We start from the raw sequence: 20680 nt of genomic DNA on the forward strand, positions 1-20680 counted from the left end.
TCACCATCTTAGTCTGGTGGTCAGTTGTATATTCCTACTGCTATACTCTTATTGTTCAAGCATGGAATTTTTATCCATAGAGAGTTTATGGTACAGTTTGATTCATTTAAAATTTTTACAGTATTTGATTCTATACTTTTTTTTCACATATAATGCCACTCCACCACCAGCACGACCTACTCTGTCATTCCTATACATTTTGTATCTTGGTATTACTGTATTCCACTGCTTTTTTTCTCCCCCCTTATTCCACCAAGTTTCCACAATGCCTATTATATCAATATCCTCATTTAATGCCAGGCACTCTAGTTCAGCAATCTTAATATTTAGACTTCTAGCATTTGCATATAAGCATTTCTACATTTTGTCAATATTCAGTTGCTTGCCTCCATGTATTATATTTAAATGAGACTCTCTTAATTTGACTGTCCCTCACTAGCTCCTACCTTTACTTTACCAACCTCTTTCCAGTTCTGTTTACTTGGATATAGAGTTTCCCCTTTAATAAATTCATCCCTAAGGGATGTCCCCTCCTGAACTGTGTGCTCCTTTCCACCTGTCACCTTTACCCCCCAGCCCTTAGTTTAAAATATCCTCTACAACCTTTTTAATTTTTCATGCCAGCAGTCTGGGTCCATTTTTGTTTAGGGGGAGCCCCTCCTTCCTGTATAGGCTCCTCCTTTCTCAAAAGGTTCCCCAGTTCTTAATAAACCTAAAGCCCTCCTCCCTACCCATTGTCTCATCCACATATTGAGATCCTGCACTTCTTCCTGTCTTTCTGGCCCTGGATATTGAACTGGAAGCATTTCAGAAAATGCTACCCTGAAGTTCCTGGACTTTAATCTCTTACCTAGGAGCCTACATTTGGCCTCCAGGACATTTCTCTTACCATTTGCTGTGTCATTGGTACCTGCGTGTACCACAACCACTGTCTCGATGTCTCATGACGTCTGCAACCTTTGCTCCCTGCAGGCAATTTAACATGCTGTTCCTCCAGTCATTGCAATTATTTTCAGTAATTGAATTCCCCATTACTATTCCTTGGCTCTTCCTAATAACTGAGGTTCCTTCCCCAGAAGGAATATCCTGTTTCAGAGGATTTCATGACATCATTTGGAAGGAAGGTCCCAACTATGAGACTGTTTCCTCGCCAGCTTGATGTTCTCATCCTCCTCAACAGCACAGAGGCTGTCAGACTGGGGGTGGGACTTCTCTACTGCGTCCATGAAAGTCTATGGACCTCTCTGTCTCCCTTATCCGTCTCAAGAGCCCATACTATCTCTCTGAGAGCCATGATGCACCGGATGCACACATACACCATTTGCCCACAAGGCAGGTAATTGTACATGCTGCATTCAGTGCAGTAAACTGGATAGCCCCCACTCTGCTGCTGCCTGCATTCTCTTCTTACGCTTGCAAGATTTTTTGCACGGGTCGAGGAGTGAAGTTTACAGTCTGGGTGTTAGATCTATCTGCCTTTCACGTTCCCTCGGACGCCTGCCCTGTTTGCTAGCTCCTCTGGTCCTTTAGGAGCTGACTTTTTAAACCCTTGTTCTCCCTGAGTTAACCCGCACCCTGTCAAAGACTGCTAACGTGGGTTAGGGAATCAAAGGATGGCAGCTTAGAGCCCCCTTAGTAAACTCTCAGCCTAGCCCAGCAGGCCCCTTGGCTCAGCGCACAGCCCCAAAACAGGCCACGCGACAATATTTATTCAGGCAAACACACAACGGACAGACTGTCCATGACCATATGCGTGACCCACGCAGTGTGTTTTTGCACAGAGGGCTGGTGAGCCAGGACTGGCGCCGGGCCCTTGATTCTGGTAAAACTTGCTCTGAGCTGGGAATGCGAACTGTCACCAAGGCTACAGCCTGGGGCCTGCATTCTGTCACCAAGGCGACCGCGTGGGGGTGGGGCCTGTCAGAAAAGCCTCTATTGTGGCCTCCCCAGGGTAAAGGAGTGGGGGGAAGGAGCCTGCTAATTTACTTATTAGAAGTGTAACGAAAGGAACCTGCCTAGGACTGACTGAGCCTTTCATGGAGGAAGCAGCAGGCAAAACCGGCCTGTCAGCTGCGAGCGGCTCCCAGGCCCTGCTCCGTTGTGGGATAGCTCTTCTTGGCCGTCTTCCCCAGTGCAGTGAGCAGGTACCGCCCTGGATTTCTACCTCCTGCTGCTGTGCTGTGCTCCAGGGGCTGTCTCTCCTTACATCGTTAGAGCAGCGACTATTTATTAAACCCCTGGCTGGGGGGCGGGAGCGGGGAGACAGAGCGGGAAGTCCCCCTTAGGCCCCCACTCTCTGGGCTGAGGTGACTGGCGTATCAGAATGTTAAATACGGAGCAGGGAGGGGGGAATACACTGGGGGGGTTGGGAAGTGATTGGACCCTGAGAGCCTGGGAGCAGTGAGGGCCTGTAATTCAGTGCCGCGGCAGAGATGTAAGTGCCAAATGGCTCAACTTAAGTCCCTGTGTGTTTGTTGAATTCCCTTGGCTCCTCCCTCAATCCCCACAAATACATCACTGTGCTACACTGGCAGTTATTTCATTTTGGGGGGCCCATGCCATACCCTGCATCACTGTGCTGGCTTGGCAACTCGCAAGCCACTGTGCTCTCTCTCTCTCTCAGGCTGGCATCAGCAGAGGACTAGTAGACTCGTCACTGGACCACAATTAGCCTGTGACCAGGGGGCTAGGAAATGTGCTACCCAACCCTGAATTCCTCTTCTGGAATTGGAGGTGAAGCTGGCAACTAAAACACCAACTTTTCACTTGTTCTTCCTCACCCCTATCTGGAGCATAGGCCTTTGTGGGCCCAAATGCACCCCAGGAAATTGTAAAGTGCTGCTCCAGGCAGCTCTTTACAAATGTTTTGAGGTCTAACCTAACCGCTGTAGACTTCAGGTCAGATACAACGCCCAGATGACAAGGATAATAAGAAATTCCAGTGTTCTGTATGACTGTTGAGGGTCAACTGTGTACTCAGCCCTGGATAGCTCAGAATATCAACTCAGAAATGAGCTATTCAATTCAATTTTGATTTAGTTAAATATCACTTGTCAGCAAATTAAATACTTCTAGATAGAGTGTGACACTTATCCGCTGGAAGTACATGTGATAGGGGAGTGTCGACTGCAAAAAATGGAAAGACAAAGCTGTGTACACTTTGGAAGTTCTAGCGTTTGGGGTTTTTTCTTAATTTTACTTCCTGATGGATTCTCATTCTAATGCATATAATCTCTCCCCTGAACTAAGATGAAACAGTATTATTATTAAATAGACATAGCTCATCTTATACTTAGATTGGAAGGTCTTTGTGGCAGGGGGCTTGTCGTCTTGTTCTATTTGTCCAGAACCTAGCACAACGAGTGATGAGGTATTACTGCAATACAAATAAAAATATTACTTATGCATTATTTGCATTGCAGTAGAACCAGGGCACCATTGTGCTAAGCACTGTGCAAACATATAATGAAGAGATGAGAGAACAGATGGATATAACCACTAAAGGAAGTATGAGGTACCAGTGAGACAGTTTTGATGAGCACATTGATAACTCTGAGAGAGGTAGGTTAACTGGTTATTAGCTGTTCTGTTCTAGTTTATTTTGTGAAAAAAATACATTTATCATTCATGTTACTTCTGAACAGTTTCAGTTCGGCCCGCCATAGTATTTCTTGATAAGAAGATGATGCAAGATAGCCCGATATATATCCCTACAGATTCAAGCCATGGTGCTGTGGACTCTCACTTGTAAGTTATTAAACTTTTCTTTTTAAAGGGTGATCTTTAGTTTTACTGTCTGTCCCATTAACTATAACTCTTCACCTTTCCCCCCTTCCCCACTGTAGTAACCATTCTCTTTGTTTTATTAGGTTATAAGTTAAGATGGACCCTTTATCACATTGATCATTCTATAATGTTTTTTCCTGTAAATGTATTATACAGCACTCTTCCAAGAGGGCAAAGAAGGGCTTTGTAAATAAAAATAATCTCCCAACAGACAAAAAAGTCTGTTTTTTTTTTAAAATGTATAACCAGGTTATAGGCTGTAGCCTATAGGCTGTAGGTAACACTGCTGCTATGGTTATATTTTTAAGCATTATTCCCAGTTTTGTGTTTTAAATGCAGTGTAGCTGCTAACAGATGACTCTGAAATAAACATCATCAGTAATACAACCTTATAATGTATTATGATCAGATCCCAGGAAATCAGCACCACTGTCTCTGAACATCTGGATGAGTCAAACAATGAGAGCACAGCAAGAGATAGTGAAGGAGAAGAAAAGAAAATGAGGAAAAAGGCACTCCCTATGGACTGTGCGCCAGCACCAAATGAGAAATTAGAACAAGCACAGAAGATGGCAGAAAAGTTCATTAAAGAAAAAGAGGTAACAGAAATTGGACCTGGACCTTTTGCTTATAAGTTACTTTTTTAAAATCCTCTGTTTATTCACTTCTGTTTGAAACTCCTCAGGCTTATCACCAACAGTGTGAGATTGGAAGCAGTGAGGTTTTATGTTGTCAGATTGATAGTACTGAGAACTGAAATTCTATAATGATTTATTGGTGTAAAAGGATAGCTGGTCTCATGTGGTTAATGCACAGGACTGGGACTCAGGAGATCTGGGGTCAATTCCAAGCTCTGCCACAAACTCTTTTTGGCCTTGGGAAAGTCACTTAATCTTGGTTCCCTGTCAGTGAAGTGGGAATAAGAAGACTGCCTTTGCCCATCTTGTCTATTTAGATTGTAAACTCTTTGGGTAGCAATTATCTCGTGTTTGTTTAGTACGTAGCACAATGCAGCCTTGGCATCAGTTGCAGTCTCTAAGTCTAGATCTTCAAAGGTACTGTACTTAGGCCTGAAATCAATCAGCATTAGGTGCCTAGGTGCTACTGTAGTACAAATAATAAATACCGTAACAGGTGATTGGAAGCAGTAGTTCCAGCTTCCTTGTGTGTTACAGCCCTGACTAGGAGGGAGGTATAACAGTAGTTAAGGTTAGTCTTTGGCTTTTGGTCAAGACTGCACAAACTAGTAGCACTAGTGGCAAACTGTGACCATGCTTCCGCAATAGGCACTCTGTCTGGTAGGAAGTGGATTGAATGACTCATTGGTTTCACATAAGCAACCGATAAGTCATGGAATGGTAATGACTTTGGGTGACTGCCAGTTAAGCTGACTCAAGCCAATAACCATGAGATCAGAGGTTCTCTCCCTGTTACAAATACTGTGTCATCCAGCCCCCAGTGAAGTTATTTCTTCTGTAGGAAGTAAAGTATCTCAAGGCCATGTTTAACGGATCACAAGGTCCCACCGCATAATTTGTAAATGACCCATACAAAGGGGTAGCAGGTTTGCTGTTCAGCTGTTGCATTACTTTATTTTAATTGTAGTAAAGCTGATGTTTCAATCATCTTTTTCCCAAGTAGGGGCTTTCTGTTGTAGGCAGCAACCAAGTCATTCAGTTCCTACCAGGAAAGATTCAAAAAATTAGCAAGCATTTTTGGGAACCCAAACATAGATGTTGAGCCTAATAATAGCAGCGGTGGGATGTTAGTCATCATCATGATGTTTCTGATAACTCTCAACAACTCTGAGATATTAATAGTCACGTTGTATTTGCAATCTTTAAAAATCTTTTTAGCCTGCTGCTGAGGCTCCTTCCCACCATGCCTGCCTGTGAAAAGATCTCCTCATCAGCTCCCTCTCGTTGCAGCTCCTCCACATGCTCATTCCTTATGCCGAGACCACCACCACCACCTTGTTTCCAATAAAAGGAATTCCTCTACTTGTTCCCTATCACTGTGATCCTTTCCCAGGGAGTCCCCCATCTGCTTCCTCCTGCACCTCGAGTCTCTGTGCAGATAGACAACAGCAAAGCTTCGGTAGCTACAAATATTCATATTTGTCCCTTGAGGAGTCTCAGAAACAGCCCTGTTAAAGGTTCCAAGCTAGGGTCCGTGTTGCATCTCCTGACAGAAGCTGTGAGGCCCAGGTGGAGGAAGCAGACATAGGTGGCTTGATGCCACCTTTGTACTGCCCAGATTCTGGGCTTCTGCAGGGGCTGAAATGGCTCTTGTGTACAGTAGTACAGCCCTTGGGGACACTCTAAGTTAGAGCAGCCAGGCCTAGAATCCCAGTGGCTCTGAGTGTTACAATCACTCTCCCTCCTGCCTTCCTTTCCTCCTAATATGGGCAACACAGGGCTACTTATGTCAGCTCTATGCTAGGGAAACTCTCCCTCACCTGTTACTGCTCTGGGGCATAATCTGACCCTACAATCATAAAACAGACTGACTCAGAGCTGTGATAGTCTAGTAACAAATTCACAGAGAACACATGGTTTTATTCTAACCGATATGTAGACACTTCCCCACCTCGCTTGGAGAAAACTCGGGGGGGCAGGATGCTTACACAAAAATAATTTCTACTCTGTTTTGTTCTTCAGGTGTATAAAGCCAACAGGGAACTTATTCGATGTGTGGCTCTGAGTAGAATTATCTATGGAGATGGTCACTGGCAACTGGCACAAGCATTCGCCAACCTGGCTCACAGCTATTTAATACTTCAAGGTAAAAATCTAATTTCAATCGTCCCCCATCAAAAACTTGGAAGATAGTGAAATTCGCTTCACTACTTTGATCCTGCAAATATTTATGAATGTCCCATAATGGGACTACTGGATGAGTAAAGTTACTTACATGCATATGTTTGTGCAGGACTGCTCCATTAATAATGAAAGCACATGGTATGGTAGGAGTCACCTGATGGTGGCATTACACAAAATCTTACAAGTTCTTTTTACCATGCAAGCAAGTTTTTACTTTATGAAGAAATGTTGTGATGGTGTTAGTTTTGTTATGAAGTTGGCCTTGGAGAGAATCTCTGGCAGATAACAGAGTTTGCACTCTGCCTTATTTTCTATATTTGGAAAAAATTCTGGAGACAAAGTAACTTCCTGGGAATGCCTGTCTGAGTCTTCTGAAAGAAGAGATTGCCGGGGTGCTGTTCATATCTTTCTCTTTTCCAGGACTGGTGTATATGTGTAATAAAGCAAGTTACACCTAGGAGATACCTAGAATCTGCATCATTGATTTCTCCTTCACTGCAAAGCTGACCGCAAGGCCCCCAACATCTGCTACTACTAGACAGAGGGGCAATGCTGGTCTCAGAAGCAGAACTCTAGTATCACTAGAAGGGTCAATGCACATTTTCACCTCAGAGTGCATAATAGTTCATTTTTTCCCCAACACTAGAGATCAATGAGCTAAATTCATCCCTGGTGTAAGTTTATTGGAGCCAAAACTGAGTCAGTGGTTTCACAAGTGTACATGTGAAAGCAGAATTTGGCTGAGGACTGATGGTTAGTAAGAGAGCTGTCCATTCATATCTATGTCTTATAGTTGGATATAGCATACTCATCACATAAATCAGGACTTCCTTATGGATGTGGCGCTTGCCAAACCAATTTGCAGCAGCTTCATCAGCGAAGTGCAGAGCCCTCAGTCCACCATCAAATCTGGTCAGACGGCAGTCATCAGTGATTTGTGACATTAGCTGTCTTTGACCACAGCTTCCTGCGGTATCCTCTCGTTGGTCCAAGGAGTGAAGGCTGCCTGCATATGGACCCTGGCCCATTCAAAATCGGTTCAGAAGTTTAGCAAATCAAAGCCAGGTACACACGTGGTTGGGTCAATTATAAGAGACTGGTTTCTGGTGTCAGATGGAGACCATTCTTTACCTCACATCAACGTCACAGAGAAATGGGTGGCTCAACGACAAGCGCACTCGTGGGTAGTCAAAGAGTTCTCTGTATAGTGGCAGGCTCAGGCTCGCCCGGATCTTCTCAGTCATTCTAGCTGTAGCATCCTCATGATGGATATGTGGAGGAGTGATGCTGCTTAACATAGGGAGCCACGGAACTGGTGTGGGTCAAATTGTTCCAGATTCGACGTGAGATGAATGGAGCCACACCGGAGCACAGTATTCTGCTGCAGAGTAACAGAGGGCTAAACCGGATGATTGGAGAGTTTGAGCATTTGCTCCCCAGGAAGTGCTGGTCAATTTGTTTAGAATTCTTCACCTTGGCTGCAGTTTTCCTCAGGTGGTTAACATACATGCGAGATCTATCTAGGGTTACTCCAAGATAGACAGGGTGGGAATCTGTGTTTCAAGCAATGTCCATTGAGAGAGACATTCAGTTCTTGGTCTGTTCTGGTTTTGTAAAGATGGAACACACTGGAAACTGTCTTGGTCACGCTTCTTGTAAATGCCACCGACTACAGTATTCGACCATCTTAATCAAGTCAGCATGTAGGTTGTCTTCAAGTTCTTGTTATGACCTTGCTTGGACGCCTAAGCAAATGTCATCTGTGTATATGAAATTGCAGGACTGGGTGTATGTAAGGTCATTTATGTAAAGGTTGAAAAGCATTGGTACCAGCACAGAGCATTGGGGGTAGACCGTTGGTTTGCCTTTCCATGCAATAACTTTGACTCCTATGTGCACTCAGAAACATCTGTTGCAGAGGACAAGGTCAATGACTTTAACTACCCATGCTGGGAGTGCTTGTGATAATTTGACTAAGAGTCCCATATGCCAGACTGTATGATATGCTGCTGTCAGGTCCAGCAATATGGCTCCCGTCTTCAGGTTTTTCTGAAAACTGTTTTCAGTTAAAGTTTTCAAAGCTAGCACTGGATCGCAGGTGCTCTGACCTCTCCAGAAGCCTGCTTGCTTAACGCTGATTTTTGACTCCACTTCTGGGAAGATGCGCTGAAGAATGGGACTCTCCAGGACCGTAAATGGCACAGACAACAGAGATATTGGTCAATACCTGTAGCTTGCAATGTTATGAGGCTCTTTCCCCAGTTTCAGGAGAGCAATGACTTCTGACATTCGCCATGTCTTCAGAAGCAGTTCTTCACTGACCTCTCATGTGAAGAATTGCACCAGCCACTGGTGAGCCTGAGTCCCAAGATGCTTTAAGAACTCTGGCGATATGTTATAGTCAGCAGCAGGGCTGCTCCTAATATCACTCAGAATATTGTCAAACTCAGTGGCTGTGAGCAACTCTGTGTTGCCAAGTGGTGTTTCTCTGATGGAACTGATGCCATTTGTCATGGACTTGTTGTATTTCATGTGTCTAATTGGGGGCCTTTGACACAGTCAGCAGATGGCTAGCAGCTTGATTTGGAGTGACTGGTCGGTGGCTTTGGGCTGGTGGTTGCTGAGCTCCATCGAGACAACAAATCAAATTCCAGCACTTCCGGCTTGAGTGGGGCATCTAGATTGCAAGGTGTCCCTTCCCATTGTGCCCCTCCAGCAGCATCCATTAATTGAATGAATGAGGTGATCAGCAATATGTGGATCACCAGAGGATTCACACTGACTGAGTAGTTTAGCACATTCAGCATCAAGGCACGCGTATAGACTGGATGGTGGCCGCTGAGTAGGGATGTGCAACTGGAAGCTTTGCTATTAGTAGGATTGAAACCTACTATATTAGTAGGACAGAGACTGAGTTTCAAAGCAAGGTTTAAGAGTTAACTTCAGCTCTGTGGTAGGAAATATCATAATGATGGGCTCCTTCACCTTTCAGAAGAACTGAAATCATGTGGTGTCTGTATGTTGTGTCATCTTGTCTACTCCATGAGCTGGCCTTGAGCACAATAGCAATGATTACAAATAAAGGGGAATAGAAAAGCAGGGACACAAAATGATTTTAAAAATGGAAGTGGAGTTACATTCCTCATTTCATAATTTCGCCTTCCAAAGTTAACAAATGTTCTATACTCCATAATGCTCATTGAGTTGCAAACCTAAAACACAGTTCCTAATAGGAATTATATGGATTAAGTGATTATGTATCTCAACTTATTTTTCTACTTACTCTGTTACTCACAAAAAAAGTTTGATTTTTAAAACAAGTTTTCAACCTTTTTTTTAATGCATATCAGATTAAAAATCCAGCTTCTGGAAGACCTCAGCAAATTTCAGCCAGTGCTTTCTGGGTTTTGTATGCATTCCTGGATTGCATAAAGATATTTCCTCCTGGGGAATGGAACTACGCTAACATGTATGTTAAGAGTGATCAGAATAATTGCAGTGACCTATAAAAATTTGCAAACTGGAGAAATGCTGCCATCTACCTTTAGTTTGAATTTAAAAATGAACCAATGTATTCCCTGGGCACAGACCTCTAAAGGACACTCAGCATTAATATGCTTTGAGTGCTATTGCTGTTTAGAAATACAAGAAATATTGCTTGTATCAAAAGTGAGTAAATTCCTTGAGTTTCATAATCACAGATTCCTAAATGTCCTGGGACAATTTCAGAATTAGATCTCCTTGCTCTCAGATCTCCTTATGTATTTGCTTACATCCTCTTTATCAATGTCTAAAGCAGGGGTTCTCAGGACATATTATTTGGTGGCCTCAGAATGCGGCCGTTCTCACAATTTTCCCTAAAATACATAATTAGCTTTAGGAAAAACAAATAAATATTCACATCCAAATCACTGTAATTTATTTATTGCTAGCTACTAAGTCTGCTATGAAAAGTGATATTAACAAACATACAAGTATCACTTTTCACAGCAGACTTACTCAGCCCCGCAAGTGTCGGGACAAATTAAGCCCTGGATGGGGAATCGGGGGAGGCAACAGGAGCCAGGGGCAATGGGGGGAAAGGCTGTCTGGAAAGAGGGATGCATTAGGACTAATGATAAAACAGATGATTAATCTCCTAAAAGGTGTTTCATCTGGGGAATGTTGTACAGTCTGTGACTCTGCTGGGTCCCTTCATCTGTCTATTTTCCCTATATGTAACATCTTTATCTGCCTAATTGTTCTGAAGGCTATTTATTATATCTGTGTTAAATAGCTTTAAGGGATTATTTGCCCCCTGAAATTCTCCTAATTGTTTTCTTATACATCTGGTATGAAATCCTGGCCCCCATAAAGTCAATGGCACAGCTTCCTTTTGGCTTTAGTAGAGCTAGAATTTCATCCTTAGTGTCTAAATTGAATCTCTTCAGAGAACCGCATAATTCAGGTCTTATTTTCAGTTTGAAGTTGCTGTTGCTGTTTTTGTTAGTAAGCTCATTCATCGTCTTCTCCTAGGTCTTCCTGCACAGGCCATAGAGCATGCGGAATCAGCCAAACGTACCATGCTGACAGGGATTCATATGCCTCCAGCAACTCCAGAGGACAAAAGAGAAATATTAGGAACTCTTGTGACTATCTACTTTACCTTGGGCGTAGCACATCTGGCACAGAACAAATATCCTTGCATTTGACAATACTGTTTTATTATTAAAATGCCTAATACAGAATGTTTATTAAATATGTAATAATCATTAATACTTATTATATAGTGTTTTTTCTCTTCCAGGTGCTCCATACAATAACTAATTAATCAAGTGGCAGAACATATCTGTGAGATAGGTGGGCAAGTGTTCTTATTCCAGATGGGAAAATCAAGACCAAAGAAGTTAAATGACTTTCTCAAGACCTTAGAGGGGGTCGATGTCAGAGCCAAGCTCGAAAGGCACATTTTTAAGTCAGGGTGATTAACCATTGGAACAAACTACCACAAGAGGTGGTGGATTTTCTATCACTTGAAGTCTTCATATTGAGAGTAGATACCTTTCAGAAAGACAGGTTTTAGTCAAACACAAGTTATTGGACTCAATATAGGAGTAACTGGATTAAATTTTGTGTCCTGTGCTATACAGGAGATCATACTAGATTGTTTATAGATTTTTTAAGGCCAGAAGGGACCATTAGTTTTCTGAACATCCACTACACACTTTTACCCACCAATCTTATTTTGTTGTTACATGTTAGGGCTGTGCACAGACCCTGATACTTTTATTTCTCTTTGGAGCTTTGTTCCAGAAAGTGATATAAATTAGGATTTCTAAAGTGGTGAAATTTCACTGGAAGGCTCCACGAAACCAAAAATCCTACAGGAAGTCCAAATGAAAAGTCAATGCAAAGAATTTTATACCGTTTCCCACTTCCCCACCTTCCCATATTCAAGCTCTCTTTAAACCCTGTCATCTTGTCTTGTTCATTCTCTCTTTAATTGTAAATGCTTCAGGATGGAATATGACCAACCCTTATGTTTTGAAGAATGTCATGTACATTTGCAGATCTTTGTAAGTGAAGACAGCAATGGATTTTTATGAATAATGTAATTTACTACATCCTGTAACTGGGAGTTCCCATCCACACCTCAAAGGTATCTCCTGTAAGTGAGAGGCGGGAAATCCAAAATAATATGCTTCAAAACTGTATTGATTGTTTTGCAAAGACAGTTCTGGAAGCTAACACCTGCACAACTTGTTCTTTTCTGGTTAGTTTCTGCCTACATGGTTTTCTTTGTTTACTGGCATGTATTTTTGGTGGTTTTCCTTGACTGTTCCACTGGCAAAGAATCCTATCTCAGTCTGCAGAAGGCAGAGAGACTCATGGAAGAACTTCAAGAACTGGATGGGAGAGTGATCATGGGATTAAAAATATCTGAGAAAGATTTAGTCATTGCATTGGGCAGGTAAACACAAAAACCAAAATGAATGCCATGTGTGTGGGCAGGTGCTTGGGCTTTTATGTAAATGGTATCTTACTATTTCTTTTGTAACAGAAAATGGATTAGTACAAGGGTAAAAGAATTCACTGGGAGCTTTGTGTGTGCAAGGAAAACAGGATGAGGGCCTCTGAGCCTGTCTCATGTGTCCACTGATATGGACAATAATCTTTTTACTTGAGAACCTAACTTTCTCCACTTTCTTTCAGGACATGTTTGCAGCAAAACAAGTTGGACTTTGCCACAAGTTATTTTGAAAAAGCTGTTGATGCAGTAATTTCAACGGAAGGCGATACGTCTCCAGAACTGATAAATCTTTATCAGAAAATTGCCCAAAGTGAGCAACTGAAAAAAAACCATGAAAGAGCCATAGCATATTTATTACAGGTAGGAAGTCTCATAAATCTTTTTAGAGCAGCAGGACTAGGTAAAAATCACAGTAGCTATGATTAAAGTTAACTAATTTGTTTGATATTAACTTTAGCAAGGATCTGCTGAAGAACCCTAACAGGAAACATAGCCAATGATGTGAACATGGTATAGGGAACCATAATAGCCACTTTTGCCCTAACAATTGGCAACTAGGAAAAGAGCTTTACTAACATATATAGTTAGTGATGTTCAAATGTGTTACAGAAACGGTTCTTGGAATTTCTTTAGAGAGTTCTACTCTAAAAAATGACTCTAAAAATCCCATACATGAGTCCTCTTTGTGTCTCAATTATTTCCTTATCAAACTGTGCTCAGCTTATAATTAAAAATAGATTTTCCCCTAACTGCCAGCTCTGTGGACCCAGCCTGGGATCTCCTGGGGCAACACCTGTAATAAAGATTCTGCATGCCAAATCATGTCCACAGAGACACTTGTTCAGCCTTAGAGCAGTCAGTGCTTTGTACAGATGTCACTGATTTGCCCTGTAATTGCTGCTTTGTAAACAATTCTGGGGATGATGCACCATGACTAGAACCCACCTTGGTTTCCCACTGTTGTGCGGGCTCTGCAAGGCTGACAGGAATATTTTGTCATTAAAGTCAGCAGCTGTGACTCTGAATAATCACAGACACCTGGTCTGAATAAGAGAGGGCAATTTTTGCCCAGTCACTTTCTGAGCAGAACTGTATTTTAAATTATCTTCATCATAAGAGACGTTGCTCGTTAATCATATGGGCTAAGCATTGTTAGCAGGGTTTGAGCACTCAGACATCACAGTGATGGGAGCAGCATAAGAACCTGAACAGAACAGAAGATAACATGGTTCCTCTGAGAAATCCTCATAGTACAGTTTAAAAATTGCATCCAGAGTTGAATTAGAGCTAAAATGAGCCCACATCCACCAAAGACCTTTTCCACCTGGCGGACCCTTGTTCTCAGCCACTCTGGATAGATCCAACTTTTTCCCACTACTCTTTTTCCCAAGAGAGGTAGCTCAGCTAATCTAAGGTTACCCTGGCTGCCAGCAGCAATCAGCTGTGTTGCACTGCCATCTGCTGCCCTGCCTCAGTACCCGTGAGAAGGGGTATATAAAATATGTACCAGGGAGTCATGAGGAAAGGCCCAAGCTTCAGTTCCACAGTGAGGCTGAGTCTTCCCTGCAGAGTTAACCTAAATTATCTACATTCAAATTAACTCCTCTTGAGTTAGCCTTGCTCAAGTGAGAATGGCCACACTGGGGAAAACAATAAACCAACACTGGACCTGCACAAAGTGATTGCGTTAGCTGCTGACAAGTTGTGCTAATATGAGGTGTAGCCTCTATTCCCTGATGGGCCAGCCAATTTGAGTTAAAAGCACTACTACACTGGTGTTAAGGGTTTTTAATGTGTGGACGGTACCCAAGTTACAGGCAACACTGAAATGAAGGGCACATCTTCCCTGGCAACGTTAAAGCGCTGCCACGGCAGCACTTTAACGTGGCTTGTGTAGTTGCAGCAGAGCCGTGGGAGAGAGCTCTCCCAGCGCGCTAAAAAAAACCACCTCCAGGAGGGGCGTAGCTCCCAGCGCCGGTGCACTGTTTATAATGGCACGTTACAGCGCTGAAACTTGCAGCATTCAGGGGGGTGTTTTTTCACCAGGGGTGGCTCTATCTTTTTTGCCACCCCAAGCACGGCAGTCAGGGAGCCTTTGGCGGCGTTTCTGCGGGAGGTCCGCCGGTCACGTGGATTCGGTGGCAGTTCTGCAGGTGATCTGCTAGTCCCGTGCCTTCAGCGTACCTGCCGCTGAGCCACGGGACCAGTGGACCTCCCACAGAAACGCAGCCGAAGGCTCCCTGACTGCCGCCCTCACGATGACACCCCCCCCCCCCCGGCTTGCCGCCCCAGGCACGCGCTTGCTGCGCTGGAGTCTGGAGCTGCCCCTGTTTTTCACACACTGTAAAGTGCCAGTGAAGACAAGCCCTGAGAAAGAGAGTAACTAGAGATAATACAGTTTCTCCGATTTCTAATAAAGCTCCTTCTATGATGTTGGAAGAAAGTGACTCTTTTTGTGATTCTTTACCATTATCACATGGCAACTTCCTGCAGAATTTTGATCCCCGTTCTCTGTGGGGTCTGAAGACTGAAGAACTTGACTTAAGCTGCCTGCCGCACCAGGCAAAGGCAAAACAGTGGCTGCTTGCTTTGCTTTGAAACCATGCTAAACTACTTAACACTGTTTAAATAAACCACCCTCACCTTTACAGAGCCAAAGGATAAAAATCAGAAACAGGTCTAAACCAGACACCCAGCTCCAAACACAACCAACTTGTGTATGTTTAAAATCTAAATCTGGACCTGAATCAGAACTTTAATGTAGATGCAAAGCAAAACCCAGGGTACAAATAGCTCTAACTTCTGGTGGGTTGGAAGCTTCCACCTCTCTCTAATAATAATAAAGATTTATTTATTTAAATATTTGCTCCTTGTGGGAGAAGCACAATCTGAGGAGAAGAGATACTGAGTGCTGGTTCAAATATTGGGAGTTTAAACTGCTTTGTTTGGTGGAATTTTCCTGTTCCAGAGGGTTGCCTTGTTTCTGCACCTGTGGCTAACTCAACAAAGGTGGTGTTGTCTATGAAAATACCTGCCTTTGTAGACAGTCTATTTACTGTACTTGTATGCAGTGTTTATTTAGCATAAATAATCTCCATCTTTGTTAGGCCCATTCCATTTGCATGGCTCTGCACAAGAAACTTAGTGTTGAAGCTGCTCAGACGGGCTTGTTGCTGGGCAAAGCTTATGCTGCAACTGGAGACCAGCAGCATATTGGTAAGTAAGGAAGAGGTTTACTGTATCAGAATTATGATTTCTTCTAGTGCCTAATGTAATGCTATAACTTGAAGATGAGCCAGGAGATTCTAAAAATGTACGCAGCCTATTTAGGAATATACACACTAGTAAAAATGAGCTGACCTATGGAATATTCAACACCTGAAGTTTGTGGGATCATTGCCTGGAACTGGCACTTCACTCCACCTGCAGTGTGACAAGTTCCGCCTGCAGTTTACCGATGTAAGCCCCACTGAAGCCAGTGGAGGTTGCACAGGTGTCTCAAAGCAGAATCTGGACCACTGCATGTAACAGAAGATGAAGTGTTATTTTCTAGCAATAGCACCTGGAAGTTCAGGTGTTTAATATTCCCTGGATTGGTGGATTTTTTTTTCAGTGTGAATTCCCCTTTCTGCTGTCTTTAGTGGGAGTTTCTACTGATTATAATTCATTTCCATTGACTTCAGTGGGAATTTTGAATGTAAGGAGTGCAGTATTGGACACTTGCTGTGCATCTGTAGAGCTTTATTAAATCATAGAAGATCAGGGTTGGAAGGGACCTCAGGAGGCCATCTAGTCCAACCCCCTGCTCAAAGCAGGACCAATCCCCAGACAGATTTTTGCCCCAGATCCCTAAGTGCTCCACCTTAAGGATTGAACTCACATTCCTGGGTTTAGCAGGCTAATACTCAAACCACTGAGCTATCCCTCCCCACAACTTTGATAATGCAGAATTAAGGTTGCCAGGTGCCCTTCCAAAATGTCAAGTTTAGCAAAACTCAAACCAGGAAATACCAAACTAAGGTTGCATTGGCATTTACTTTAACTGTGTAGGTTTTGCTTTGCACCTACATTCAGATTCTGATTCAGGTCCAGATTTTACTTTAACTGTGCTGGCAATAGCCACTGGGAATTATCTGCATGCAATCCAGCTGCATTCCCTTTGTGCTAAATGTAGTTGTATTTGAATGGTGGAGGTTGGAGCAGCTTCAGAGAGCTGTGATTGTGATATCATAAGATCTGCGTCTGAATCCCTGCCTATTTTCTCCCCTAGATTTGCAGTTATTTAATTATTACCTAGCCACAGTAGTATAAGACCTTGCTTTTATATAGTGCTTTTCATCAGTAGAGCTCAAAGGAAAGAGGTACATGTGTACCTTGAAGTTCCAGTCTGCATCATTTCAATACAGAATTGTGTACTTTGTGTCAGTAGCAGGGCACCGGGATCATCTTGTCATGGGTATTGTTAGTAGTGAGATGGGATATGACAGCAATCTGTGGATTTAATAATAGATTGGTATCCTGTGTGCAAGTGTGAAGGGGTTGTAGAAGGCTATGAAGGGGCTGTTAAATTTTACAGGTGTGGTATTCTGTCAGGGGAGCAGGCTCAGTGTTTGAGTGTAGGGCGATGGCAGGTAGCGCCTGTCCATTACAGTGAAGAGGCAGAGTGGGAGTCTGTGTTTATATAGGTGTAGTGAAACATCACTCAGAGGGCAGAGTTAAGGTTACATTAGTGTCTACCTTAAATGTATTTCCTGGTTTTCAGAAGTTTGAGTTTTGCTGAATTCAACATTCTGGAAGGGCATGAGCTATCACTGCGCAACCTTAACTCTGCATTAACCAACATTTTTTGCCACTTTTTCCTAGTTTAAAAAAAAAACAGAAGCGTTTGTTATAGGAGAATAGTGGTCATTTAGACAGTTGTAGTTCTCATCTAGGTTTGCAGTTGATATGCTACTGTAGCTAGGTAATATCAAAAGGCCTAGCTTTTATATAGTACTTTTCATCAGTAGAGCTCAAAGACCTTTACATCATTAAACCCATCCTAGAGGTGGGAAACTCATGGGTCTTTAGACTACGTAAAGTGAGTTTACTGGTCTGAGTCCAGACCCCAGTGAACAGGTGTCCCCAGCACAAGCATTACCACTCCACTCAACACCTACGAGAGCAGTATCAGCAGAGAGGCCCAGGAGCAAATGGCCATGGAAACTGAGTTACCCTTACAGGTGGTCTCTCCAGGGAAAGGTTGAGGCCCATTGGCAGGGCAGTGTAGTGAAGGCCATACACACACTGCTGTGCTTTGCTTGTTCTGTAGATAAATTAGACTTCAGTCTAGCAGGTTTTCATGTGCCCTAAAACTATTTTGTTTAACCTTTTCTTATTAAAATAACTTCAGACTTCAATGAGGTTGCTTGGGATGTAAGTAGGGTCAAAATTTAGCCCTCTGCATTTAGGGAAGCTAGAAGCAGCTTTTTATACCCACACAGTTAAATTACTAATAAAATCCACTGTTTGTATGGGATTGTTACCTGGGCTGGAGCTGAGATGTCCTGTTCTAAAAGGGTTCCAGTCTGTCAGTAATAATTACTGTGCTTATTTCTAGAGGCGGCTGAAATGTATTTTACAGAGAGTCTGATTGCGTATCAGGCAGCATTGGGTGCGAAGGATTCCCTGACACTTACTGCCATTGAGGAATTCAGTAAATGGCTTGTATATGTAGGGAAAAAACAGGTAACACCAAATACTAGCTTACAAGCTTAGTGTTTGTAGCCGTATAGAACGTGCATGTGCAGGTGTGTGTCAGAAAAAAACACCTCCTTTGATTGCTCTCTGGTGCCATCAGCTCCAAGGGGAGGTTAGAGCAGCCAGGGATGAGCAGTTTGCAGGAGTAGGCTGGCTGCCCTTCTACACCTACTACAGGAAGGAAGGGTAGCATAGGAGCCACTTCACCAGTACTGTGCCACTGGAGGATCCCACTACACTGGATCCTTCATGGACTGTAGGGCAACTTTGCACTGGCAGTAGAGCCCAGAATCCATGGGTCTCTGTCATACTGTCAGTGTGAGTGAGGGGGAACTAAAGAGCAAACAGATAGCAGCACTGCCTGACATGGAATCTCCATGACGCTTGGTATAGCCATGTATCACCTCACTTGCCTGGCAATGTAAAAGTCCTCAGGAGATACTCTCCTGCTCCCATTCAACTCAGTGAGAAAACTCCTATTAAATGCAAGAGGAGAAAGTACAGACCTCCTACAGTCTAGGTCATCTTTTTAATAATACACCTAACAGTGCATTAAGAGTTGCCCGAGCACTTAGTCAATGTTTGGGGCCTTGCCAGACTGTTACCATTAGGAGGAGAAATTGATTATAAGAGTCAGGTATTTCTTTCTAAATAAACAGGATTGCACGAAAGTCTTATTTCCCTGAACACAGTAGGAGAAAACAGCAGTTTCCTTGTTCACAATTTCCATGCCTGCCTTTTCAGCCAGTTCTGTGTCCCAAGAAGGTCTGTCTCCAATCTCTCTCAGGGCCATGCTCACACCTGCTTCCCTTGCGGTGTGCTGGCTTTCTCTTGCTTTCACACAGACACACCAGCTGCAATCAGTCAATGCCCCCAATGCGTACATTTGTAAGCCTCCAGGAAAACCCCTCTACCCACATGGCTTAGGGCTTGGCTACACTTGTGAGTTAGGGTGCCAGGGGCTGCTTTAATGCGCTCTCTAACTCCTGTGGTGTCCACATAGAGCGCCTGGACTCTGCAGCAGGAGCGCTCCTGGTAATCCACCTCCATGAGAAGCATAAAGCTTGCTGCGCCCTGGCTGAAATGCCCGGGCATCAGTGTGGACAAGGTGTTGCATTACTGCACTGTGATTGGCCTCCGGAAATGTCCCATAATCCCCTGAAGTCAAGTGGCCACTCTTCTCATTGTTTTGAAATCGGCTGCAGGCATGCGGATATCCCCTTTCAAAGCTCCATTTCTGACAGCCGGCATGCTTATCTGCTCCGGGACAAAGCAAACCATTAGTGTGGAATGCTGCTGTTGTGCGTGCATGTGTGGGGGGGAGGGTCTGCTGCTTTCTGAACTTACAAGACAGCATGCTGACACGCTCTCAGCCCCCCAAAACACACTGTCTCTCCCCTCACATACACACAACACACTCCCTGTCACACTCCACTCCTCCCCCGCATTTGAAAAGCACATTGCAGCCACTTGCACACTGGGATAGCTACCACAATGCACTGCTCTTTGTGGCATTGCAAAAGCTGCTAATGTGGCCACGCCAGTGCGCTTGCAGCTGACAGTGTAAACATACTGCAGCATTTTCTCTGCTGCCGTCTCCGAGGGCTGGTTTAACTCCCAGCACTCTACATCTGCAAGTGTAGCCATGCCCTTAGTTTCAGCTTCACCTTGCATGCAACCTGGTGCCCTGGGTGGTGGCTACCACTCCCTTCAGCTAGCATATTCCATGAAGGGAGCCATCAGCTTTAAGAAGATCTGTGATTACTTATAGCTCAAAGACATGCTTGATGGCAGCCATTAACACTTTCCAGTATAACATTAGGTATACAAGGGGTGAAATCCTGGCCCCACTGAAATCAATGTGCTGGCAGTACAGCCCAGAATCCATACTATTGACTTCAGTGGGTCCAGATTTCTCCCATTTTTTATGAAGATCCTGTTTCTGTGTTCTGATTCCTCCATAAGCAATATTTGATGGACAGTGGTTTTTTATGTAACATTACTCTCTCTATATTCTTGAAAAGTAAGCAGTCACCCTAAAGGACAGCTCAATTAAAAGTAGGAGACTAAAGATAGTATTTTCAAAAGTGCCTAGGCCCTTTGGAAAATTTTGCCCTAAGATTATTTTTAAGGTACAGCATTCTCCAATGTTTTTTTGTGGTACAGAATTATACATAATGCAAAATAGTACACATTTACATTATAGTGTATGACCCTTCACATGCTTATTGTTAAAATACTGGACATGGGACACAGGACATTAAGTGTCAAATAACAGATGTCTCATTGTCAGGTGGTCACCCTATCACACTTCCTGAGTTTC

General features: G+C 43.4%; 1 protein-coding gene across 5 annotated transcripts in view; it reads left to right on the forward strand.

Moving 5' to 3' along the window:
• Nucleotides 1–1876: 1876 nt before the first annotated feature.
• Nucleotides 1877–20680, forward strand: part of TTC23L (tetratricopeptide repeat domain 23 like) — a 29891-nt gene continuing 11087 nt past the window's right edge. Inside the window, exons 1-10 of one of the 5 annotated variants that reach the window (XM_045021487.1) lie at nucleotides 1877–2144; nucleotides 2624–2733; nucleotides 3645–3747; nucleotides 4196–4385; nucleotides 6447–6570; nucleotides 11124–11283; nucleotides 12433–12558; nucleotides 12801–12978; nucleotides 15726–15834; nucleotides 18218–18345. In XM_045021487.1, the coding sequence (XP_044877422.1) occupies nucleotides 2694–2733; nucleotides 3645–3747; nucleotides 4196–4385; nucleotides 6447–6570; nucleotides 11124–11283; nucleotides 12433–12558; nucleotides 12801–12978; nucleotides 15726–15834; nucleotides 18218–18345 (1158 nt within the window). In that variant the 5' untranslated portion in view covers nucleotides 1877–2144; nucleotides 2624–2693. Of the gene's footprint in view, nucleotides 2145–2623; nucleotides 2734–3422; nucleotides 3562–3644; nucleotides 3748–4195; nucleotides 4386–6446; nucleotides 6571–11123; nucleotides 11284–12432; nucleotides 12559–12800; nucleotides 12979–15725; nucleotides 15835–18217; nucleotides 18346–20680 lie in introns of all 5 variants that reach the window. The other 4 variants (XM_045021491.1, XM_045021489.1, XM_045021488.1 and 1 more) reach the window with 4 other exon arrangements.

The sequence above is a fragment of the Mauremys mutica genome, chromosome 6 (genome assembly GCF_020497125.1).
Source record: "Mauremys mutica isolate MM-2020 ecotype Southern chromosome 6, ASM2049712v1, whole genome shotgun sequence".
NCBI classification, from domain to species: domain Eukaryota; kingdom Metazoa; phylum Chordata; order Testudines; family Geoemydidae; genus Mauremys; species Mauremys mutica.